Below are 27,844 nucleotides of genomic sequence, written 5' to 3'. Positions count from 1 at the left end.
TTGCAAGAAGGGCACGATTTTTTAAAACAAGCGGGACGATATCTAAACCACCAACTTCGCGAGGCATAAGACAAGTATCCCATTTAATCCATGCTATTTTTGAGACCTCGGAGGACCCGCCCCAAAAAAATCGACGCCTCAAACCCTCAAGTTTTTTAATAACACACGACGGGGATAAATAAAGCGAAAAGAAATAAAGAGGTAGACTAGAAAGTACCGATTTAATTAGTGTAACTCTACCGCCATAAGAGAGGGATCTAGCTATCCAATCCGCCAATATTTTTTCAAATTTTTCGAACACCGGATCCCACGATTTCGAAAGTTTCATTGACGATCCAAGTGGGAGCCCAAGATAGGTGATAGGAAGTGTACCTGCTACACACCCAAGCCATGCCGCCATATTTTCCGTTTCTACTTTTGAGACCCCAAGTCCATACACACAACTTTTATGAAAGTTTATCTTTAACCCCGATGTTGATTCAAAACACTTAAGAATTTTTGTGAGATTTTGTACGTTACGTCTATTCCATTCCCCGAAAAATAAAGTGTCATCGGCATATTGCAAGTGTGTGACACGAACATCGCCCCGACCAATTGGAATTCCCGTAAACCGATTATGAGTAACGGCTAGTTTAGTGAGGTGGTTCAAACCTTCAGCGACCATGATAAAAAGGTAAGGTGAAAGGGGATCACCTTGCCTCACGCCTTTCTGAAGGGAAAATTCTTTAGTCGGCGAGCCGTTGACCAAAATGGATATGGAGGCGGAAGAAAGACATGCGAAAATCCAAAGTCTCCATGTATGACCAAAACCCATTAACTCCATGATTTCCATAAGGAAATTCCAATTGATGCTATCAAATGCCTTTTCAAAGTCGACTTTAAAGAGGAACCCTTTTCTTTTGGTTACTTTGATATCGTGTAGAACTTCATTCGCTATTAACACCCCATCAAGAATGTATCGATTTTTAATGTATGCACTTTGTTCAAACCCAATGACCGATGAAATAACTTTTTGTAACCTTTTGTCAAAACTTTAGAGATAATTTTATAAAGGCTCCCGATTAAACTAATTGGGCGACAATCACCAAAACCTTGAGGATCATTGTTTTTTGGAATTAGAGCGACAAAAGAAGAGTTGCATCCTTTAGAGATCTCGCCAACCTCCCAAAAACGAGTAAAAACCACGAGAAGGTCATCTTTGACAACGTCCCAATGTTTTGAGAAAAATTTCATGTTAAACCCGTCCGGATGAAATGTCCCGTTCTTATTGATTAAAAACGTTCCATATTAATTGATTTCGTTGCGAGGTTTTGACCTCTATATGAGACGTTTTTCAAAGACTGCATTCATTTTTAAAACAAACCATAACCTTTATTTCATAAATAAAGGTTTAAAAAGCTTTACGTAGATTATCAAATAATGATAATCTAAAATATCCTGTTTACACACGACCATTACATAATGGTTTACAATACAAATATGTTACATCGAAATCAGTTTCTTGAATGCAGTTTTTACACAATATCATACAAACATGGACTCCAAATCTTGTCCTTATTTTAGTATGCAACAGCGGAAGCTCTTAATATTCACCTGAGAATAAACATGCTTTAAACGTCAACAAAAATGTTGGTGAGTTATAGGTTTAACCTATATATATCAAATCGTAACAATAGACCACAAGATTTCATATTTCAATACACATCCCATACATAGAGATAAAAATCATTCATATGGTGAACACCTGGTAACCGACATTAACAAGATGCATATATAAGAATATCCCCATCATTCCGGGACACCCTTCGGATATGATATAAATTTCGAAGTACTAAAGCATCCGGTACTTTGGATGGGGTTTGTTAGGCCCAATAGATCTATCTTTAGGATTCGCGTCAATTAGGGTGTGTGTTCCCTAATTCTTAGATTACCAGACTTAATAAAAAGGGGCATATTCGATTTCGATAATTCAACCATAGAATGTAGTTTCACGTACTTGTGTCTATTTTGTAAATCATTTATAAAACCTGCATGTATTCTCATCCCAAAAATATTAGATTTTAAAAGTGGGACTATAACTCACTTTCACAGATTTTTACTTCGTCGGGAAGTAAGACTTGGCCACTGGTTGATTCACGAACCTATAACAATATATACATATATATCAAAGTATGTTCAAAATATATTTACAACACTTTTAATATATTTTGATGTTTTAAGTTTATTAAGTCAGCTGTCCTCGTTAGTAACCTACAACTAGTTGTCCACAGTTAGATGTACAGAAATAAATCAATAAATATTATCTTGAATCAATCCACGACCCAGTGTATACGTATCTCAGTATTGATCACAACTCAAACTATATATATTTTGGAATCAACCTCAACCCTGTATAGCTAACTCCAACATTCACATATAGAGTGTCTATGGTTGTTCCGAAATATATATAGATGTGTCGACATGATAGGTCGAAACATTGTATACGTGTCTATGGTATCTCAAGATTACATAATATACAATACAAGTTGATTAAGTTATGGTTGGAATAGATTTGTTACCAATTTTCACGTAGCTAAAATGAGAAAAATTATCCAATCTTGTTTTACCCATAACTTCTTCATTTTAAATCCGTTTTGAGTGAATAAAATTGCTATGGTTTCATATTGAACTCTATTTTATGAATCTAAACAGAAAAAGTATAGGTTTATAGTCGGAAAAATAAGTTACAAGTCGTTTTTGTAAAGGTAGTCATTTCAGTCGAAAGAACGACGTCTAGATGACCATTTTAGAAAACATACTTCCACTTTGAGTTTAACCATAATTTTTGGATATAGTTTCATGTTCATAATAAAAATCATTTTCTCAGAATAACAACTTTTAAATCAAAGTTTATCATAGTTTTTAATTAACTAACCCAAAACAGCCCGCGGTGTTACTACGACGGCGTAAATCCGGTTTTACGGTGTTTTTCGTGTTTCCAGGTTTTAAATCATTAAGTTAGCATATCATATAGATATAGAACATGTGTTTAGTTGATTTTAAAAGTCAAGTTAGAAGGATTAACTTTTGTTTGCGAACAAGTTTAGAATTAACTAAACTATGTTCTAGTGATTACAAGTTTAAACCTTCGAATAAGATAGCTTTATATGTATGAATCGAATGATGTTATGAACATCATTACTACCTTAAGTTCCTTGGATAAACCTACTGGAAAAGAGAAAAATGGATCTAGCTTCAACGGATCCTTGGATGGCTCGAAGTTCTTGAAGCAGAATCATGACACGAAAACAAGTTCAAGTAAGATCATCACTTGAAATAAGATTGTTATAGTTATAGAAATTGAACCAAAGTTTGAATATGATTATTACCTTGTATTAGAATGATAACCTACTATTAGAAACAAAGATTTCTTGAGGTTGGATGATCACCTTACAAGATTGGAAGTGAGCTAGCAAACTTGAAAGTATTCTTGATTTTATGTAACTAGAACTTGTAAAATATATGAAGAACACTTAGAACTTGAAGATAGAACTTGAGAGAGATCAATTAGATGAAGAAAATTGAAGAATGAAAGTGTTTGTAGGTGTTTTTGGTCGTTGGTGTATGGATTAGATATAAAGGATATGTAATTTTGTTTTCATGTAAATAAGTCATGAATGATTACTCATATTTTTGTAATTTTATGAGATATTTCATGCTAGTTGCCAAATGATGGTTCCCACATGTGTTAGGTGACTCACATGGGCTGCTAAGAGCTGATCATTGGAGTGTATATACCAATAGTACATACATCTAAAAGCTGTGTATTGTACGAGTACGAATACGGGTGCATACAAGTAGAATTGTTGATGAAACTGAACGAGGATGTAATTGTAAGCATTTTTGTCAAGTAGAAGTATTTTGATAAGTGTATTGAAGTCTTTCAAAAGTGTATAAATACATATTAAAACACTACATGTATATACATTTTAACTGAGTCGTTAAGTCATCGTTAGTCGTTACATGTAAGTGTTGTTTTGAAACCTTTAGGTTAACGATCTTGTTAAATGTTGTTAACCCAATGTTTATAATATCAAATGAGATTTTAAATTAGTATATTATCATGATATTATCATGTATGAATATCTCTTAATATGATATATATATACATTAAATGTCTTTACAATGATAATCGTTACATATATGTCTCGTTTAAAAATCATTAAGTTAGTAGTCTTGTTTTTACATATGTAGTTCATTGTTAATATACTTAATGATATGTTTACTTATCATAGTATCATTTTAACTATATATATATCCATATATATGTCATCATATAGTTTTTACAAGTTTTAACTTTCGTGAATCACCGGTCAACTTGGGGGGTCAATTGTCTATATGAAACATATTTCAATTAATCAAGTCTTAACAAGTTTGATTGCTTAACATGTTGGAAACATTTAATCATGTAAATATCAATCTCAATTAATATATATAAACATGTAAAAGTTCGGGTCACTACAGTACCTACCTGTTAAATAAATTTCGTCCCGAAATTTTAAGCTGTTGAAGGTGTTGACGAATCTTTTGGAAATAGATGTGGGTATTTCTTCTTCATCTGATCTTCACACTCCCAGGTGAACTCGGGTCCTCTACGAGCATTCCATCGAACCTTAACAATTGGTATCTTGTTTTGCTTAAGTCTTTTAACCTCACGATCCATTATTTTGACGGGTTCTTCGATGAATTGAAGTTTTTCGTTGATTTGGATTTCATCTAACGGAATAGTGAGATCTTCTTTAGCAAAAAATTTCTTCAAATTCGAGACGTGGAAAGTGTTATGTACAGCCGCGAGTTGTTGAGGTAACTCAAGTCGGTAAGCTACTGGTCCGACACGATCAATAATCTTGAATGGTCCAATATACCTTGGATTTAATTTCCCTCGTTTACCAAATTGAACAACGCCTTTCCAAGGTGCAACTTTAAGCATGACCATCTCTCCAATTTCAAATTCTATATCTTTTCTTTTAATGTCAGCGTAGCTCTTTTGTCGACTTTGGGCGGTTTTCAACCGTTGTTGAATTTGGATGATCTTCTCGGTAGTTTCTTGTATAATCTCCGGACCCGTAATCTATCTATCCCCAACTTCACTCCAACAAATCGGAGACCTGCACTTTCTACCATAAAGTGCTTCAAACGGCGCCATCTCAATGCTTGAATGGTAGCTGTTGTTGTAGGAAAATTCTGCTAACGGTAGATGTCGATCCCAACTGTTTCCGAAATCAATAACACATGCTCGTAGCATGTATTCAAGCGTTTGTATCGTCCTTTCGCTCTGCCCATCAGTTTGTGGATGATAGGCAGTACTCATGTCTAGACGAGTTCCTAATGCTTGCTGTATTGTCTGCCAGAATCTTGAAATAAATCTGCCATCCCTATCAGAGATAATAGAGATTGGTATTCCATGTCTGGAGACGACTTCCTTCAAATACAGTCGTGTTAACTTCTCCATCTTGTCATCTTCTCTTATTGGCAGGAAGTGTGCTGATTTGGTGAGACGATCAACTATTACCCAAATAGTATCAAAACCACTTGCAGTCCTTGGCAATTTAGTGATGAAATCCATAGTAATGTTTTCCCATTTCCATTCTGGGATTTCGGGTTGTTGAAGTAGACCTGATGGTTTCTGATGCTCGGCTTTGACCTTAGAACACGTCAAACATTCTCCTACGTATTTAGCAACATCGGCTTTCATACCCGGCCACCAAAAATATTTCTTGATATCCTTGTACATCTTTCCCGTTCCAGGATGTATTGAGTATCTGGTTTTATGAGCTTCTCTAAGTACCATTTCTCTCATATCTCCAAATTTTGGTACCCAAATCCTTTCAGCCCTATACCGGGTTCCGTCTTCCCGAATATTAAGATGCTTCTCCGATCCTTTGGGTATTTCATCCTTTAAATTTCCCTTTTTTAAAACTCCTTGTTGCGCCTCCTTTATTTGAGTAGTAAGGTTATTATGAATCATTATATTCATAGATTTTACTCGAATGGGTTCTCTGTCCTTCCTGCTCAAGGCATCGGCTACCACATTTGCCTTCCCCGGGTGGTAACGAATCTCAAAGTCGTAATCATTCAACAATTCAATCCACCTACGTTGCCTCATATTCAGTTGTTTCTGATTAAATATGTGTTGAAGACTTTTGTGGTCGGTATATATAATACTTTTGACCCCATATAAGTAGTGCCTCCAAGTCTTTAATGCAAAAACAACCGCGCCTAATTCCAAATCATGCGTCATATAATTTTGCTCGTGAATCTTCAATTGTCTAGAGGCATAAGCAATCACCTTCGTTCGTTGCATTAATACACAACCGAGACCTTGCTTTGATGCGTCACAATAAATCACAAAATCATCATTCCCTTCAGGCAATGACAATATAGGTGCCGTAGTTAGCTTTTTCTTCAATAACTGAAACGCTTTCTCTTGTTCATCCTTCCATTCAAATTTCTTCCCTTTATGCGTTAATGCAGTCAAGGGTTTTGCTATTCTGGAAAAGTCTTGGATGAACCTTCTGTAGTAACCAGCTAGTCCTAAAAACTGGCGTATGTGTTTCGGAGTTTTCGGGGTTTCCCACTTTTCAACAGTTTCTATCTTTGCCGGATCCACCTTAATACCTTCTTTGTTCACTATGTGACCGAGGAATTGAACTTCTTCCAACCAAAATGCACACTTTGAAAACTTATCGTACAATTCTTCCTTCCTCAATACTTCTAACACCTTTCTCAAATGTTCACCGTGTTCTTGGTCATTCTTTGAGTAAATAAGTATGTCATCAATGAAAACAATGACAAACTTGTCAAGGTATGGTCCACACACTCGGTTCATAAGGTCCATGAACACAGCTGGTGCATTAGTTAAACCAAACGGCATGACCATAAACTCGTAATGACCGTAACGTGTTCTGAAAGCAGTCTTTGGAATATCATCTTCTTTCACCCGCATTTGATGATACCCGGAACGTAAGTCAATCTTTGAATAAACAGACGAGCCTTGTAGTTGATCAAATAAGTCGTCGATTCTCGGTAGTGAGTAGCGGTTCTTGATGGTAAGTTTGTTCAACTCTCGGTAGTCGATACACAACCTGAATGTACCATCTTTCTTCTTGACAAACAAAACAGGAGCTCCCCACGGTGATGTGCTTGGTCGAATGAAACCACGCTCTAAAAGTTCTTATAATTGGCTTTGCAGTTCTTTCATCTCGCTAGGTGCGAGTCTGTAAGGAGCACGAGCTATTGGTGCAGCTCCTGGTACAAGATCTATTTGAAATTCAACGGATCGATGTGGGGGTAATCCCGGTAATTCTTTCGAAAATACATCGGGAAATTCTTTTGCAATGGGAACATCATTGATGCTCTTTTCTTCAGTTTGTACTTTCTCGACGTGTGCTAGAATAGCATAGCAACCTTTTCTTATTAGTTTTTGTGCCTTCAAATTACTAATAAGATGTAGCTTCGTGTTGCCCTTTTCTCCGTACACCATTAAGGGTTTTCCTTTTTCTCGTATAATGCGAATTGCATTTTTGTAACAGACGATCTCTGCTTTCACTTCTTTCAACCAGTCCATACCGATTATCACATTAAAACTCCCTAACTCTACTGGTATCAAATCAATCTTAAATGTTTCGCTAACCAGTTTAATTTCTCGATTCCGACATATATTATCCGCTGAAATTAATTTACCATTTGCTAATTCGAGTAAAAATTTACTATCCAAAGGCGTCAATGGGCAACTTAATTTAGCACAAAAATCTCTACTCATATAGCTTCTATCCGCACCCGAATCAAATAAAACGTAAGCAGATTTATTGTCAATAAGAAACGTACCCGTAACAAGCTCCGGGTCTTCCTGTGCCTCTGCCGCATTAATATTGAAAACTTTTCCGCGGCCTTGTCCATTCGTGTTCTCCTGATTCGGGCAATTTCTAATAATGTGGCCCGGTTTTCCACATTTATAACAAACTACATTGGCATAACTTGCTCTGACACTACTTGCTCCGCCATTACTCGTTCCGACACCATTTGTTCCTTTCGTTCTATTAACCCCTGGTCCGTAGACCTCACACTTCGCCGCGCTATGACCATTTCTTTTACACTTGTTGCAAAATTTGGTGCAGAACCCCGAGTGATACTTTTCACACCTTTGGCATAGCTGCTTCTGATTGTTGTTGTTGTTGCGGTTATTATTGTTGTTGGGATGATTGTTGTAGTTGCTGTTGTTGTTGTTGTCGTTGTTGTTGTTGGGCCGTTTGTTGTAGTTGTGATTGATGTTGTGATTGTTGGGATAATTGTTGCGATTATTGTTGTAATTGCTGTTGTTGTTGTATTGGTGATTCTTATCACCGTTTTCCTCCCACTTTCTTTTGACTTGCTTCACATTGGCCTCTTCAGCAGTCTGTTCTTTAATTCTTTCTTCAATCTGTTTCACTAGTTTGTGAGCCATTCTACATGCCTGTTGTATAGAGGTGGGCTCGTGTGAACTTATATCTTCTTGGATTCTTTCCGGTAATCCTTTCACAAACGCGTCGATCTTCTCTTCCTCATCTTCGAATGCTCCCGGACACAATAGGCACAATTCTGTGAATCGTCTTTCGTACGTGGTAATATCAAATCCTTGGGTTCGTAACCCTCTAAGTTCTGTCTTGAGCTTATTGACCTCGGTTCTGGGACGGTACTTCTCGTTCATCAAGTGCTTGAATGCTGACCACGGTAGTGCGTACGCATCATCTTGTCCCACTTGCTCTAGATAGGTATTCCACCATGTTAACGCAGAACCTGTGAAGGTATGCGTAGCATACTTCACTTTGTCCTCTTCAGTACACTTACTTATGGCAAACACCGATTCGACCTTCTCGGTCCACCGTTTCAATCCGATCGGTCCTTCGGTTCCATCAAATTCCAAAGGTTTGCAGGCAGTGAATTCTTTGTAGGTGCATCCTACACGATTTCCTGTACTGCTAGATCCAAGGTTATTGTTAGTATGTAGCGCAGCCTGTACTGCGGCTATGTTTGAAGCTAGAAAAGTACGGAATTCCTCTTCATTCATATTCACGGTGTGTCGAGTAGTCGGTGCCATTTCTTTCAAAATAGTCAAATGGAACAAGTTAATCATACAGAATATTAAGAGTAGTTAATAGTATTTCGTAGCATAATATGAACTCATTTATAAAAGCTTTTTCTTCATATTAGCGTTTTATAAGTTTAAATTCGGGTAGTACCTACCCGTTAAGTTCATACTTAGTAGCTAATATACAATTCAACTACTACAATTCTATATGAAAAACTGATTATAATAATATTTCGCGTTCAAACTTTTATACAATATTTTACAAACTTACAATACCGCTTATTTTACATAAAGCATGAAATATAGCACACAATAACTTTGATACAAGATAGTTGTGAAGATAATTCTAGCTAGTACACAAGTCGTTCAGCAAAGGCAATAAAGACACGTAATTCATACGTCCAGAAACAAGTCATGCATTCTGGTTTTACTAGGACTACTTTCCATCCTTGGTCTTGTGGAACATAACCGTTATGGCCGTTGATAAGACAACGTGTTGTAACGTCGTCAAAGGGACGAGGGTTACGTAATGTCCAACAGTCCCGTAACAATCTAAAAACCTCATTTCTTACCCCAATTACCGACTCCGTCACTTGTGGAAACGTTTTGTTTAATAGTTGTAGCCCGATGTTCTTGTTCTCACTTTGGTGAGAAGCGAACATTACTAATCCGTAAGCATAACATGCTTCTTTATGTTGCATGTTAGCTGCTTTTTCTAAATCACGAAGTCCAATATTCGGATATATTGAGTCAAAATAATTTCTTAACCCGTTGCGTAAAATAGCATTTGGGTTCCCCGCAATATATGCGTCAAAGTAAACACATCGTAACTTATGGGTTTCCTAATGTGATATCCCCCATCTTTCAAACGAAAGTCTCTTATAAACCAAGACATTCTTGGAACGTTCTTCGAATGTCTTACAAACTGATCTCGCCTTAAATAGTTGTGCCGAGGAATTCTGACCGACTCTAGACAAGATTTCATCAATCATGTCTCCGGGTAGGTCTCTTAAAATATTGGGTTGTCTATCCATTTTGTGTTTTTAAACTGTAAAATAGACAAGAGTTAGATTCATAAAAAAATACTTATTAATACAAGCAATTTTTACATATATCATAAAGCATAAGCACACTATATTACATATATTACACCACACGAATACAACTATCTTATTCCGACTCGCTCGTTTCTTCTTCTTCGGTTTTGGTTCGTTTTGCCAAGTTTCTAGGGATATATGATGTTCCCCTAATACTAACTGTCGTTTTCCACAACGGTTTAGAAAAACCTGGTGGTTTAGAGGTTCCCGGGTCATTGTTACAACTTAAGGACTTCGGGGGTTGACGATACATATAAAGTTCATCGGGGTTGGAATTAGATTTCTCTATTTTTATGCCCTTTCCCTTATTATTTTCTTTTGTCTTTTTAAATTCAGTTGGGGTAATTTCTATAACATCATCGGAATTCTAGTCAGAATCCGATTCATCGGAGAATTGGTAATCCTCCCAATATTTTGCTTCCTTGGCGGAAACACCATTGACCATAATTAACCTTGGTTGGTTGGTTGAGGATTTTCTTTTACTTAACCGTTTTATTATTTCCCCCACCGGTTCTATTTCTTCATCCGGTTCCGATTCTTCTTCCGGTTCCGACTCTTCTTCCGGTTCCTCTTCGGGAACTTGTGAATCAGTCCACGAATCATTCCAATTTACATTTGACTCTTCATTATTATTAGGTGAGTCAATGGGACTTGTTCTAGAGGTAGACATCTATCACATAATATCAAACGCGTTAAGAGATTAATATATCTCATAATATTCACATGTTAAAAATATATAGTTTCCAACAAAATTTGTTAAGCAATCATTTTTCAAGTAAACACGGTCGAAGTCCAGACTCACTAATGCATCCTAACAAACTCGATAAGACACACTAATGCAAAATTCTGGTTCTCTAAGACCAAGGCTCGGATACCAACTGAAATGTCCCGTTCTTATTGATTAAAAACGTTCCATATTAATTGATTTCGTTGCGAGGTTTTGACCTCTATATGAGACGTTTTTCAAAGACTGCATTCATTTTTAAAACAAACCATAACCTTTATTTCATAAATAAAGGTTTAAAAAGCTTTACGTAGATTATCAAATAATGATAATCTAAAATATCCTGTTTACACACGACCATTACATAATGGTTTACAATACAAATATGTTACATCGAAATCAGTTTCTTGAATGCAGTTTTTACACAATATCATACAAACATGGACTCCAAATCTTGTCCTTATTTTAGTATGCAACAGCGGAAGCTCTTAATATTCACCTGAGAATAAACATGCTTTAAACGTCAACAAAAATGTTGGTGAGTTATAGGTTTAACCTATATATATCAAATCGTAATAATAGACCACAAGATTTCATATATCAATACACATCCCATACATAGAGATAAAAATCATTCATATGGTGAACACCTGGTAACCGACATTAACAAGATGCATATATAAGAATATCCCCATCATTCCGGGACACCCTTCGGATATGATATAAATTTCGAAGTACTAAAGCATCCGGTACTTTGGATGGGGTTTGTTAGGCCCAATAGATCTATCTTTAGGATTCGCGTCAATTAGGGTGTGTGTTCCCTAATTCTTAGATTACCAGACTTAATAAAAAGGGGCATATTCGATTTCGATAATTCAACCATAGAATGTAGTTTCACGTACTTGTGTCTATTTTGTAAATCATTTATAAAACCTGCATGTATTCTCATCCCAAAAATATTAGATTTTAAAAGTGGGACTATAACTCACTTTCACAGATTTTTACTTCGTCGGGAAGTAAGACTTGGCCACTGGTTGATTCACGAACCTATAACAATATATACATATATATCAAAGTATGTTCAAAATATATTTACAACACATTTAATATATTTTGATGTTTTAAGTTTATTAAGTCAGCTGTCCTCGTTAGTAACCTACAACTAGTTGTCCACAGTTAGATGTACAGAAATAAATCAATAAATATTATCTTGAATCAATCCACGACCCAGTGTATACGTATCTCAGTATTGATCACAACTCAAACTATATATATTTTGGAATCAACCTCAACCCTGTATAGCTAACTCCAACATTCACATATAGAGTGTCTATGGTTGTTCCGAAATATATATAGATGTGTCGACATGATAGGTCGAAACATTGTATACGTGTCTATGGTATCTCAAGATTACATAATATACAATACAAGTTGATTAAGTTATGGTTGGAATAGATTTGTTACCAATTTTCACGTAGCTAAAATGAGAAAAATTATCCAATTTTGTTTTACCCATAACTTCTTCATTTTAAATCCGTTTTGAGTGAATCAAATTGCTATGGTTTCATATTGAACTCTATTTTATGAATCTAAACAGAAAAAGTATAGGTTTATAGTCGGAAAAATAAGTTACAAGTCGTTTTTGTAAAGGTAGTCATTTCAGTCGAAAGAACGACATCTAGATGACCATTTTAGAAAACATACTTCCACTTTGAGTTTAACCATAATTTTTGGATATAGTTTCATGTTCATAATAAAAATCATTTTCTCAGAATAACAACTTTTAAATCAAAGTTTATCATAGTTTTTAATTAACTAACCCAAAACAGCCCGCGGTGTTACTACGACGGCGTAAATCCGGTTTTACGGTGTTTTTCGTGTTTCCAGGTTTTAAATCATTAAGTTAGCATATAATATAGATATAGAACATGTGTTTAGTTGATTTTAAAAGTCAAGTTAGAAGGATTAACTTTTGTTTGCGAACAAGTTTAGAATTAACTAAACTATGTTCTAGTGATTACAAGTTTAAACCTTCGAATAAGATAGCTTTATATTTATGAATCGAATGATGTTATGAACATCATTACTACCTTAAGTTCCTTGGATAAACCTACTGGAAAAGATAAAAATGAATCTAGCTTCAACGGATCCTTGGATGGCTCGAAGTTCTTGAAGCAGAATCATGACACGAAAACAAGTTCAAGTAAGATCATCACTTGAAATAAGATTGTTATAGTTATAGAAATTGAACCAAAGTTTGAATATGATTATTACCTTGTATTAGAATGATAACCTACTGTAATAAACAAAGATTTCTTGAGGTTGGATGATCACCTTACAAGATTGGAAGTGAGCTAGCAAACTTGAAAGTATTCTTAATTTTATGTAACTAGAACTTGTAAAATATATGAAGAACACTTAGAACTTGAAGATAGAACTTGAGAGAGATCAATTAGATGAAGAAAATTGAAGAATGAAAGTGTTTGTAGGTGTTTTTGGTCGTTGGTGTATGGATTAGATATAAAGGATATGTAATTTTGTTTTCATGTAAATAAGTCATGAATGATTACTCATATTTTTGTAATTTTATGAGATATTTCATGCTAGTTGCCAAATGATGGTTCCCACATGTTTTAGGTGACTCAAATGGGCTGCTAAGAGCTGATCATTGGAGTGTATATACCAATAGTACATACATCTAAAAGCTGTGTATTGTACGAGTACGAATACGGGTGCATACGAGTAGAATTGTTGATGAAACTGAACGAGGATGTAATTGTAAGCATTTTTGTTAAGTAGAAGTATTTTGATAAGTGTATTGAAGTCTTTTAAAAGTGTATAAATACATATTAAAACACTACATGTATATACATTTTAACTGAGTCGTTAAGTCATCGTTAGTCGTTACATGTAAGTGTTGTTTTGAAACCTTTAGGTTAACGATCTTGTTAAATGTTGTTAACCCAATGTTTATAATATCAAATGAGATTTTAAATTATTATATTATCATGATATTATCATGTATGAATATCTCTTAATATGATATATATACATTAAATGTCTTTACAATGATAATCGTTACATATATGTCTCGTTTAAAAATCATTAAGTTAGTAGTCTTGTTTTTACATATGTAGTTCATTGTTAATATACTTAATGATATGTTTACTTATCATAGTATCATTTTAACTATATATATATATCCATATATATGTCATCATATAGTTTTTACAAGTTTTAACGTTCGTGAATCACCGGTCAACTTGGGGGGTCAATTGTCTATATGAAACATATTTCAATTAATCAAGTCTTAACAAGTTTGATTGCTTAACATGTTGGAAACATTTAATCATGTAAATATCAATCTCAATTAATATATATAAACATGGAAAAGTTCGGGTCACTACACCGGACCCGGGGCCTTTTCGCCCCCACAATCTAGTATAGCATCATGAATTTCGGAAAGTGTGAACGGGGTCTCAATGCCAGATGCCTCGTTCTCACCAAGCCGGTTATCTAAGGGGCCACGAATTTTGAAGGTACGAGAGTTGGTTTCGGTAAAATGATTTTTGAAGTAAGTAAAGGCCGCCAATTTAATCTCATCCGGGTTCTCGATCCATAAACCATTCAAATTAACACCCCTTATGTTGTTTTTGTTTTGTCTTCTTTTAATGCACGAATGAAAGAACTTACTATTTTCATCCCCATCCGTTACCCATTTGATCCTAGCTTTTTGTTTCAAAATATCGGCTTTCTCCTTATCTTTTTTGGAACCACTTTTTTTTCGAGTCTAGCCAAGAGGTGATTTCAGCGTCCGTAAGATCACGAGTACCAATGATATTTTCCCAATCGGAGATTTCTTTGTGGAGTAAGTCAATTTCGGCATTTAGAGCGTTGTATTTGGGATTACACTTTTCTTTCAGCACTGTTTTGACATTCTTTAGCTTGTCACGAAATATACAATCAACCCTAGGAGTACGAATGGTGACATTCCACACATCTTTTATCAAATCAATACTTTTTCCGTCCTCAAACCAATTATTAAATACTCTAGTCGGTTTCGGCCCAAAATTATTATTCGAATCTTTCAAAACAATAGGGCAATGGTCTGAGTAGTCTCTATCTAGAGTACAAGCGGATATACCTTCCCAAGATGCATAACATGTTTCTGAGACCAAGAACCTATCAAGTTTACTGTATTTCAAACCGTCATCGCTGATTCTAGTAAACTTTCTCCCGCCTAATGGAATTTCAATGAGGTTTGCCTTATTAATGAAATCGTTGAACATCTTAGCTCTACTTTCAATGAATTCACAATTTTGCCGTTCTGATCTACGCCTTACTTCGTTAAAATCACCACAAATAACCCAATCATCAATATCCACCTGCATAATATTTTCAAGACTTTCCCAAAAATTATGTTTCAAATGGTCATTATGCGGTCCATATACGTTTAGAATAACAGAAACTCCCGTTTTGCCCACCCAACACCCACGTATACCCAAAAAGAAGTCTTTTTCAACTGCCCCAGAGACACAAAATCTAGAAGGATCCCAAATTAAAATTAACCCACCCGATTGTCCCACCGAAGGTTTAAAGATGTATTCAAAATCTTTATTACCCCATAGCAACTCAATCATAAAATCGGTGACACGTTTCCTTTTGGATTCTTGAATAGTAAAAATGTCCGGATTATGAAAACGAATTAAACTTTTAACCCAATTAAAATTTTCTTTTTCTAATTTCCCGAGCCCACGTACATTTAACGAAATTATCTTCATTTTAAACAATTTTTTTAAAAGAAAACGAATGAGAATAAGAGTTACTTCCCTTCTGGAGGCCCGATCCACTCAAGCCCAATATCTGAGCCGAATTCTTTCAATCCCGAGCTACAAGTAGATAACGATTGTTCATTGATAGAGGTAGGTTTGCTATGGTCACCTGAAGCATCAGAAATTTTTAGAACCCCATTATCAGCTGTATTATTATTATTAACCCCAGGGACTCTTTATTACCATCTTTGTCTCGGTGTGCCAGGTGCCAATTGTGTATTTCGTGCGCATATCTCGGAGTTGGTAAAAAACCTGGAGGGCAATCAACGTCAAATTGCCCGTCAAAATTGCCTTGAGTGGTATCAATATTTTCGGTAGGCATAGGAATGGACGTGTCATTTTTATTATCATCAGGGACGTAAGGAACATAGGGTATGTCCGATGTGAAGAATGGTATGGGAGGAGGCCCGTCTTGAAGAGAGGGCCCTTTAGGAGCATTATGTTGGGCCTTATCAAGTTCATCAGGTCCATTTGGAACTTTGGCAGCGCAATTATTATCTGGAAACACTATTTGCTCAATTACAAAATTACTACCCCCATCAACGCTGTTCCTAACCTTGGCATTCAAAGCCCCCTGTTGGGCCAGACCACCCACATTGTTATCTATATGGACCGGTCCAGTATCACAAACATTTTGGTCAACTTCAATAGCATTTACACAGCTAGACTCATTTTCGCATGGTACAGTCTTATTAACAGTGGAAGAGTCACCTGTGTTATCATGATTGGGTTCTGCAAATGAGCTTTCTGGTACCAAACACTTGGAATTATTATCAAGCATCAGGTTATAACCAAATAAATCATCGGAGAACTCACTCTTGTTTTCGTCGTCCATACTAACATTACCATCATTACCCGGTAGCTCTGACTCCGAAATCCCCTCACTACCATCACTTTCCTCAAGTTTTGGGTTAACGTTAACTTCAAAAATCCCGTTGGTTTCTTCTATTACATAGGCAAAAAAGATGGAGTAATCGAAAGTGACACGCACAATGTCGTGCACCAAGTGTGCATCTCGTAACTTAACTAACACTTTTGCCACCACAAGGTTTTGGTTGCCTTTTAATGAGCAGTTTGAGAATTCGAGAGGTTCACCCCACCATCTTGCAATGGCACTGAAAGTGTTTTCATTCCAAAACTGGACAGGGATACCCGTGATATTTAGCCATGTAATACGACCTTGGTAAGAGTGATGTTCATCCCATTTACGGATATCTGTCATCCATTTGTGAATGCAGTGGTGTTTCGCATTAAGGATAGCGGAGGCTTGATCCTCGGACTCAAAAATGAACATGACATCCATCCCTCCTAAGTATTTTACTTGAACATTGTCTAAGTTCTCCATTTCACATAAAAAAAGGATGTGCTCAAGATATTCAAGTTTAAGAATGGTACCAATAATAGCTTTACTTAGGAGATCAGTGTCGTTATGTTTGTCTGTAACCGAGATACACCTGTATTTACCATTACAATCCTAACGATTGAACCACCCGATGCTAGTCAATTCTTTCTTGACATCACTAGTATATCCATCCATATTACCAACAACTTTATTAAACGTGCGTCCATCCGTGAAACCATTATTCGGAATGGTGTGGTGAGTAGGGATGGACGAAGCAGGCTTAGCAGCAGCAGGTTGTTTCGATAACACAACAGGATCAGGTTTTTTACGGTCGTGGGCCTTGTAAGCTTTAAGCCATCCGTTACCGAGATTAATAGTGTTCAATCTTTTAAGCAGAAAATTTAGGTCGGTAACATCGATAAATTTAACAAAGGCGAATTTATTGCCGTTCCTAAGCCTTTTCGTGAAAGGTATAAAGATATCATGAATCGTACCATACCTGCTAATAAAGTAACGAAGATCTAGCTTGCTCCAGGAATCAGGGAAGCCAAATACCATGATTGAAGTAATAGAGGCCAACCCCGGATCAGTGTTATGGTTATGCGATTCATTTTCTCGAGGTATGGGACGCTGTTTTAACGGGATGCTGTTAGGGAAAGTAGCAGCACATTTAGGGTTTGAAGAATTAGGAGCCTGATTAGGTTTTGTGGTATTAGGGTTTGAAGTTTTATTAGGGTGATTAGGGTTAGGGTTGTTCGCTGTGGATGGCACCCATTTTTGCTTATGAATGTTTGGGTTACCAAAACGATGGATAAAACGGCGGCCATTGGTGGCCGGGGTGAAAGGTGATGTTGGTAAATTAAACGACAAGTTCGGGGCCACTGTGGGAGGATCTTGTTGACCGTTTGGTTTTAAAGGTGTTTTCCGGTTTTTACGGTCGATTTCGATCCAAATTTGTGGATGGTTAATGGCTACAGGTGAACGGCGACTGGTGCTAAGAATTGCAGGTTTACGGCGGTAGGTTTGACGATTGGTGTGGGGTGGTGGGGTGTAAGGGGATGTGGGTAGGGGATACATGATTAGGAAAGGAAAAGAAAAAGAAAAAAGCTCGAAAAATCCTTCTTATAATTGTTTATTAATAATTAATCAATTATTATTAATAAACAATAATGTTTTAGTGATATGGTTCAATGAATAAAAAGCATCTTTAAGTGATACGATTATTAACGTACTATAAAAAAAAAATTCGCTTATTTTTTTTCCTGAATCTACACAATGAATACTAACCTCAGATTTTTTTTTTTAAATCTAAACTCTAATTTTATTGTTATAAAAATAACAATTTACCTATCCCGTATCCACAAAAGGAGTGTTTAGCTCTGGATCTTCTCTCCATTTATATATATATATATATATATATATATATATATATATATATATATATATATATATATATATATATATATATATATATATATATATATATATATATATATATATATATATATATATATATATATATATATAGGGGCAGGATCAATGGGGAAGTAACCAATCGGGGGGAAGCGGGGGGAAGCAAAATATTTTTTTTTTCGTTTTTTTTGGAATTTTTTTTTTCCGGCATCAAGATCACACGAAAATATGAACATTTAGAAGAGACACTTCGTGATGAATGTTTTTATTTAGGCGGGAAAACGATCGACAAAGATAATATTCAAGATAATATTGTTCGTGAAGAATATGAACGTTTTTTTCTTCATGTTTTGTGAAGTAAAATTTAGCCCGATTTAGAGTTTAGGGTTTAGGGTTTATTCCATAAACCCAAAACACCAAACCCTAAACCCTAAACTCTAAACCGTTCGCGTTAAAAACTCAATCTAAATCCTAAATCTAAACCCTAAATCTAAACCCTAAACCCTAAATTTCTAAACCCTAATATCTAAACCTTATAAACCCTAATATCTAAACCCCAATAGCAAAAACCTCAATATACGCTCGAAAAACAAGATAATTGTTATATATTACTTCTTCGAGCGTTTTCCCGCCAAAATAAAAACATTTATCACAAAGTGTCTCTACTAAATGTTCATATTTTCATCTCATCTATAATGTTCGTGAATAAAGTTTTTTCAAAAAACGAAAAAAAAAGTTTTTGCTTCCCCCCGCTTCCCCCCGATTGGTTACTTCCCTCTTGATCCTACCATTATATATATATATATATATATATATATATATATATATATATATATATATATATATATATATATATATATATATATATATATACCTTACAAATTTATAATCTACAAAAGTATAGTTTCACGTTGGGTACGACACACCCACCCACCCACAAAAAAAAAAAAACTACATTTTTTTAATGAATTATGTAGATTAAGACATAGAAATGAATGTATTCTTAAATTAATTGTTTTAATTATATTAAATTAAAAGTTACTTACATAATATAAAGTAATTGATTGAATGTAAAAGGTTGTTAAAAAGTTAGATTAATTATCTTATATATATATATATATATATTCTTATAAATATTGAGTCCTAGCTCATTAAACATGAATTACCTCTTGCATTCATCATCATAGCAAAATATATATATATATATATATATATATATATATATATATATATATATATATATATATATATATATATATATATATATATATAATCTATCGATACTAATAAATTTATAGACTTATAGATAAATTTATATTATCATAATAAAAAAGTTTTAAAACTAATCTACCCATTTTGATAAATATATTTAAATATATAGACTTAAAGATAGATTTATATCAATATTCATGGCATATTACCTTTTATAATGAAGTAGATATCTAATATCTAATATAATTCTAAAGCTAAAGAATTTATATAGGTGACTATTGTGGTTGATCATCTTTCATTATTGAGCTGTTAACATAACGAAAATGTAAAGAATGAAATAATAGTATTATCTCTGACATAAGTTAAATTTGTTATGTTTCTATAAATATTGAGTCCTAGCTCATTAAGTATGAATTACCTCTTGCATTTATCATCATAGTAAAAGTAAATAAGTTAAAAATATAATCTGCCGATACTAATAAATCTATAGACTTATAGGTAAATTTATATTTTCATAGTAAAAAAGTTTTAAAACTAATCTACCCATTTTGATAAATATATTTAAATATATAGACTTAAAGATAGATTTATATCAACATTCATAGCATATTACCTTTTATAATGAATTAGATATCTAATATAATCCTAAAGCTAAAAAATTTGTAAGACCCACATAGCTTAAGAATGATGTACGTATAGTGGGTGGGGCGTGGTGTAAAATTAAAAGCTCAGAATCTGCCCAGACGTGTGTGCGCGCCGCGCATACTTAAGGGAGCGCGCCGCGCACGTGGCCTGCGACAGATTTCTGTCTTTTTCTAATTAGAGTTAAATGAGGGGATTTTTGGTCTTTTCACTTGGGGTCGGATCTGAAGTCATATCAGCTGGTTTGGATCCAACTTTGGATCACTTTCACATCCACAAACACTCTCAACTATCTTAGAGAGAGAGGGAGAGTTCTAGAGAGAGAATTAGGGTTTTGGAGAAGAAGAAGCTTGAATTAATCAAAAGCTCGAGTGTTAAAGTTGTTCACCTCGTTCCTAGCTATGTTTTGGTTGTTGTGATAAGTTCTAACTCCGAATTTCAATGTTTGATTTGATATTCAAAGTTAGGGTTTGAACTTAAATTGTAGAGAAACCCATTTAAACTCTCGAAGTGAGTTCATTGATGCTAGTAATCGGGTTTATTGTTGTTGGTGGTGGGTTTTGGGTTGGAAACCGACTTGGCCATGATTAGGACTTGTATTTGGGTTTAATCACTAGATTTAGTGATTATGGAAGTGTTGGAACCCATTTTAGTGTATTTGAAAGACTAATTTTGAAATGAGTTAAAATTAGGGTTTATGGGTGATTTTAAGAATAATAAGTGTTTAACACTTGTGTTTGGGTTTAATTGGCGTATTAGGACCATTTTCACTTGTGTTAGTGATTATTGGTTAGTTTGGGCGCGGTTTGTGCTTGGAAGTGCAATTGGTCAAAATTGCACTAAGTGTCGATTTGAGTTGGTTTGTAAATCCACTCTAAGCGTGTTGTTTGTATTGTGATAATGGAATAGGTACTTTCCGTTGACGTATTGCGGATTTGTTCGGTTGCATTCATCGAGACGACAAGGTGAGTGTTAATATCCTATGTGCATATGTATGTGTAGGATGGGTGCGGATCGGGTGAAGTGGTTCTTGTGACGACCCGAAAATTTTCGATCAAATTTAAACTTAATCTTTATATGATTTCGACACGATAAGCAAAGTCTATAATGTGAAGTCTCAAAAATTTTGAACTGTTTTAACCTTAGACTATTTCCGACGATTCACGAACCTTTAATCGTTAATGGAAATGTATATATATATACACATATATACATGATTGATATACATAATTATTGATTTTATGTATATTATATATATAACATGTACAGATATTAAATATTCAATATATGTTGTTATATATAATCATTAAATATTACATGATTAATAAATTGTAGTAATAATATATGTAATTACAAGTTAAAATATAGTATTATAATATTGTTATTATTATTTTCATTATATTAATATTTATATTAATATCAGTATTATGAATGTTATTACATTATATATAGATACAAATATATATATATATATATATATATATATATATATATATATATATATATATATATATATATATATATATATATATGAGATTAGATATGCATAAGATGTAATATTATTATTATTAATAGTATTGATATTACTAATATTATTATTAGTATCATTAATATTATTATTATCATTTTTATTATCATTACTATATAATTATTAATAAACTCAATAAAAATTATCATTTTATGGTCATTAGCATAATTATTATTTATTATCTTAGAATTATTAATATTATTATTATTACTATTATTTATATAATTATTATTCGTATTAATATTATTATTAATATACTTATTTATTTAATTATACAAATTATATATATAAACAGGGAATCCGATTACACATCCCCATCGATCCAAAATTCACTTTTGTTTCTGTCTACAAATTGGTACGATCGATCCCAAAAGTCTTAGTAACAAACAAATTCTGTTAGAGAATGGAATCTGCTTTTTTTTTTCTTTCTTATTTCCTGTTCTTTCATCTGTGCGAGTATTAGTCGACACCCAAAATTCTCGCTATAAATCAAACTATCAATCACACATTGTTAACAATGTCATCGACTTCCATCCTCAATAACAAATGCAATTATTCTAAACAAAACTCAAATAGTAAATAGATATTTTTTTTTATTTCTGTTCGATACCTCTGTTATGAACTCAAAACACCATACCTTGAATTCGAGTCGTTTTTCAAAATCTAAAAGTGAAATTACGTTAGGAATCCTCTAGTGAAACTTTCTGCAAAGTTTCAAAACTCAATTCATAATATCGAGTACAAATTGTTGAGTCAAAGTTTTAGTTTTTAAAAGTCAAACCTGTGTTCATCAATTAAATTCGAATTTTCTGGGATGAATTAAGTTAAATTAACGAGTCCAATAGTTTCAAAGGGTGAATTGAAACCTATTTCGTTCTATAATTTCTGTCTAAAACGTTGTTAATATCAAAATCATTTTTTTTTCTTCCTTCAAACCGTCGAACAGCAGGTCTGTTAATTTATTTTTTTTTTTGTTTTCTAATAATACAAACTTTGGATATTGATAAGTTATTATTATTCTGTGTTATATAAATCGTGATTTTGAATAATTAAGAATCCATAGTCGATTAGTGATAATGAAGAAGAAGAAGGAACTAGGAAAAACAGAAAAGAAGGTTTAAATATTTACGGGTTTGAGTTTTGACAGAAGAAGCGAGACAGAGGGATGGTTAAAATTTTGTTCGGGTATTCGAGAGGTCGAGGGTTCGAGTCCGGTTCCTGACAAATCTTTTTATAAAAGCGTTTGGAAGGTTCGTGAATCCGAGGCCAACCCTACACTTGTTCAATGCCGTCATATGTATTTTTACTACAAAATACAGTATCGTGAGTTTTTTTTGCTCCCTTTTTAAATGCCTTTGCAATATATATTTTTGGGACTGAGAATACATGCGCTTTTATAAATGTTTGACGAAATAGACACAAGTAATCGAAACTACATTATATGGTTGAATGATCGAAACCGAATATGCCCCTTTTAGTCTTGTAATCTAAGAATTAGGGAACAGACACCATAATTGACGCGAATCCTAAAGATAGATCTATGGGCACTAACAAGCCCCAGTCAGAGAATTTGAACTGCTTTAGTACTTCAATTTTATCATGTCTGAAGGGAGTCCCGGAATGATGGGGATATTCTATATGCATCTTGTTAATGTCGATTACCAGGTGTTCAATCCATATGAATGATTTTTGTCTCTATGTATGGGACGTATATTTATGAGAAACGGAAATGAAAATCTTGTGGTCTATTAAAATTATGGAAATGATCGATTATGATAAACTAATGAACTCTCCAACCTTTTGGTTGACACTTTAAAGCATGTTTATTCTCAGGATTGAAAGAAATCTTCCGCTGTGCATTTGCTCAATTTAAAGATATTACTTGGAGTCATTCATGACATATTTCAAAAGACGTTGCATTCAAGTCGTTGAGTTCAGTAAAGATTATGATTAAGTAAATGACATATTAGATCATTTATAGTTGAATATTAAGAAATGGTATGCATGCCTGTCAATTTTCGATGTAACGAAAGTTTGTATTTTAAAATGAATGCAATGTTTGTAAAATGTATCATATAGAGGTCAAATACCTCGCAATGTAATCATATGTTATTGTATTCGTTCTTATGGATTAGGACGGGTCGTCTCATGTGGTATCAGAGCGGTGGTATTAGCGAACCAGGTCTGCATTAGTGTGTCTAACTGATAGTCGTTAGGATGCATTAGTGAGTCTGGACTTCGACCGTGTCTGCATGTCAAAAGTTTTGCTTATCATTTTTGTCAAAAATTACCTGCTTATCATTCTTAAGTCTAGACACATCTTACTGCATTGATTGCATGAATAGTGTATAGACAAAAATCATATCTTAGCGTATCTGCTAATTCATATCTTAGCGTATCTATTACTGTAAACTTTGCCCAACATATTCTTCAAATTCCTCCGTAATCTACGGGTTCTTCTGTACTATATATAAGTATTCTATGTAATTAGAATATCATCCGACATACGAAAATCATTTCATACCGAAAAACCCTTTATTCAATCGTACGAAATGGAACTCTTCACTAGTTCAAGCTCCTCGGATTCCGATATGGAGTTTCACTCGAGCTCCGAAAGCAGTGTCACCAGAATGAATCAACCAATCAGCCATCCCCAATTCATCTGATGGGTTCGTAGTCTACTTAACCGATGGAGACGAGAAGAAGGCGATCCTTTCCATCCACCACATTCCCCTCTTGACGAAGAACCTGAAGCACTTATCAGCGAACCTGTCCGAAACACCATATTCACTCTCATTGCCAGGATATCTCACAACGATTATATGATATCCCAAATTCTAAACCTTATTCATCCGCTCGTTCCGACCGACAATCATCCTGGAGTAATGGAAAAAGTCAACGAGCTTCGCGCTCGAGTAATAAATTTGGAAAATATGGTGCAAAACTTACCAGTTTCAACAACATCACCGACATCAACAGAACCACCAGCAACAGCACCCGTACCGTCAACAATACATGCCTTAACATCACAATCTGTACCTCGAGCATCAACGTCGTACGTACCATAGATACCAAGGAGTACTAATAAGAATCAACGATGAAGTATTGATTCATAACTTCATTGGAGAACTATTAAGTGACAATTACGTAATCTCTAAAGTCTTAGAGATTATTTATTCTAGCTCAAACCGAAAAGCAAATGAGATTAATATCATATTAACTCATTAAATCCATATTACATCTGAAGAAAATATATGTATATATGTTTTCATAAAGATTGTAATTAAAAATTCTTTCGTACAAACTGTGAATGGTGAAAATATTTTAACGGGTAGGTAATACCTGAGGAATATTTAGATTTCACATTAATAAGTTATACTGTGCATTATTCGAATCAGATTCAACGATCATTTACTATCCTACTTACATCCACAGATATACGTATCCGTTCACCACAGAATAACCATTTCCATTCAATTTCATATTTGGATTTTGACCTATCAGAATCCAACAAGTGGCACAATGAAGAAAACATTGGATAAAATAAAATTTGTTAGAAACAAACAAATTAACTCTGAAGAATTTTGTTAAGAAACCACGCTAACAAAATCCTAGCTAACTGTTCCTAGCTAACTGCTAATTCCTTATTACATTTTAATTATCGCAATTTATTTTATCAAAATTTAATTCTCGCAATTTTATTTATTGTCATTTAATTTCTGTTATTTATTTTATGCACTTTAAATATCGTCTGATAATTCGGGACACGTATACAATGTTTTGACATATCATATCGACGCATCTATATATATTATTTGGAATAACCATATACACTCTATATGCAGTAATGTTCGAGTTAGCTATACAGAGTTGAGGTTGATTCTCAAATAATATATATACTTTGAGTTGTGATCGAGTCTGAGACATGTATACAATGGGTCACGACACGTATTAATTAATTCGAATATTATATATTAAACTATATATGAATTATTAAATTGCTAACTGTGGACTGCTAACTGTGGACTACCAACATTGGACAATTAAAATGAATTAAAATATTGATTATTACATATGAAACTAAACATTTCTTCAAGTTTGCCACTTGACTTCATCTTAAACCTCATTTGTATCTTGACGATTACAATCTGCGTTCAAACCTTTCATGATTCTTGAAAACATCTCAATCGAGAGGATGGACCAACCGCACTTCATCTACGAAAGAAAAGATTGATGCATATAGTTATGCACCTGAAAACACTTGAAACCTGAGTAAACGTTTAACACGTATGTGTGCTAGCTCCTTTAGAGTTATTATTACCAAAAATAACTTTGCAACTCCTGTTCGAGATAGCCAGTTTTGTCACAGCTCTAGCAAGTCAACTTCGAATTTCATTCGGATTAGCCTTATTATAACCGTGATATATAAGTTGCCTTTCGTCCTCTTTATCGGGGAACCGTTTATATTCCACCACAGTAGCAGTAAACTTACCAGCAATTTTATTACTCATTGACTTAAGTCTCTCCGAAGAACCATTATATATGTTCATCAAAACCTTATCATATACTCATCCGCATCTTGTAAGGAGAACTGCCATACCAATTACCGGGAATCAGCAATCAATATTTTGAATCTCGCAGCATTTCTACATCAACAGTTATATGCATACATATAACATTTATCTCTTAAAATTTATGACCTTCTATTCTGAAACTCTGAAAAGCACCTAGTCCACGAATAAATACTCCAAATTCTGAAAAAGCTGAATGAAGTAGCAGAACGGTAGACAACCGTAAACGACTTTAACAGTCAGAAGTTTAATGATAAAGAATAATGTGTTGGCAAAGCTCAAAAAAAGAGAAGGTTTGAAATTTGAAAACGAATTGAGCAAACCATGAAGGAGGATGTGGACAAATCACAAAGATTAATCTTGCCTTCAAAGAATCTAAATGATTCAGTGTCTGCTGAAGTCATTAACGAATACCTTGCTCCTGACTCTAAACTCTTACTGACAAATCTTCTTCATTATCCATCGATATTAGAAATTCTAAGATATCACCGTATCTTTCATTATAAATATCCTCGATATTTCTGAAGATATTTTCATAACTATTCTTATCAGAAATCATTTATCTCATCGCGTTATCTGTGTTACATCAGAAAGGAAACTATTTTAGTTTCTAAATTCTGAAAAATTCGAATTTAAAAATTGAATGTTTTTGAAGTAATGTTGGAAACTGAAGCATGAGTTAGTATAATATAATGACACTTGATCAACGTGATTATATTACAGTAAGTCATGCTGAATTTCTGATGGAATGTGATGATTCACAGTACCATCATTATGTGCCATGTTACACGACTCTTACATTCTACCTAACCTCTAAACATATCGAGAACATATTTCCTTGATAATTCTATTTTTTCTAGATATTCTGGTAATTTGACAAATCAAGATCGTGCTATTTCAATTTCCTTCTTAGAACATTAGCTATGTTCATTTCAAAATTTACATTTATGAATTCTAGACCATTATTCGCTTGACTTGAAGTCGGGAAAAGGAGACAAAAGCATGGAACTCTTAAAATGAAAATATAAGCACGACAACAACACAGAAATTACAAACCATGTATATCAATACGTATAGTGATATAAAGATACGAGAGAACTAAAAATACTATGAACCCAAGAGCATAGTAGAAGTAAACAGACTCCTCCGGTGGTAGATGAAAAAGAAGAATGACAGATGTGATAGTCAAGAATAAATCAACAATTAGAACTGGATGGAGCATATTGATGAATGTTTTGAAAGTATGAATTAAAGAAGAAAGTATAGAAGATGGGAGATATGAAAACAAGAAAATGAAGGAGGTAGATTTATAGTAAAATATCAGACAGGAAGAAAAATCAAGACAGATTATCGCATTAAATCGAAGAGGATCATAAA

The 27,844-nt window shown here is 34.1% G+C and overlaps 1 protein-coding gene across 1 annotated transcript; it reads right to left on the bottom strand.

Annotated features, from left to right (window-relative positions):
- Positions 1–14,685: 14,685 nt before the first annotated feature.
- On the bottom strand, positions 14,686–15,708 carry LOC139871130 (uncharacterized). The gene has a single exon (XM_071858866.1). It carries the CDS (start codon positions 15,706–15,708, stop codon positions 14,686–14,688), a length of 1,023 nt encoding a protein of 340 aa, XP_071714967.1.
- Between the last annotated feature and the right edge of the window lie 12,136 nt (positions 15,709–27,844).

This window comes from Rutidosis leptorrhynchoides, chromosome 10 (genome assembly GCF_046630445.1).
Source record: "Rutidosis leptorrhynchoides isolate AG116_Rl617_1_P2 chromosome 10, CSIRO_AGI_Rlap_v1, whole genome shotgun sequence".
Lineage (NCBI taxonomy): Eukaryota > Viridiplantae > Streptophyta > Magnoliopsida > Asterales > Asteraceae > Rutidosis > Rutidosis leptorrhynchoides.
The sequence above is the reverse complement of the archived record's forward strand: the minus strand, read 5'-3'. Positions and strand labels throughout refer to the sequence as shown.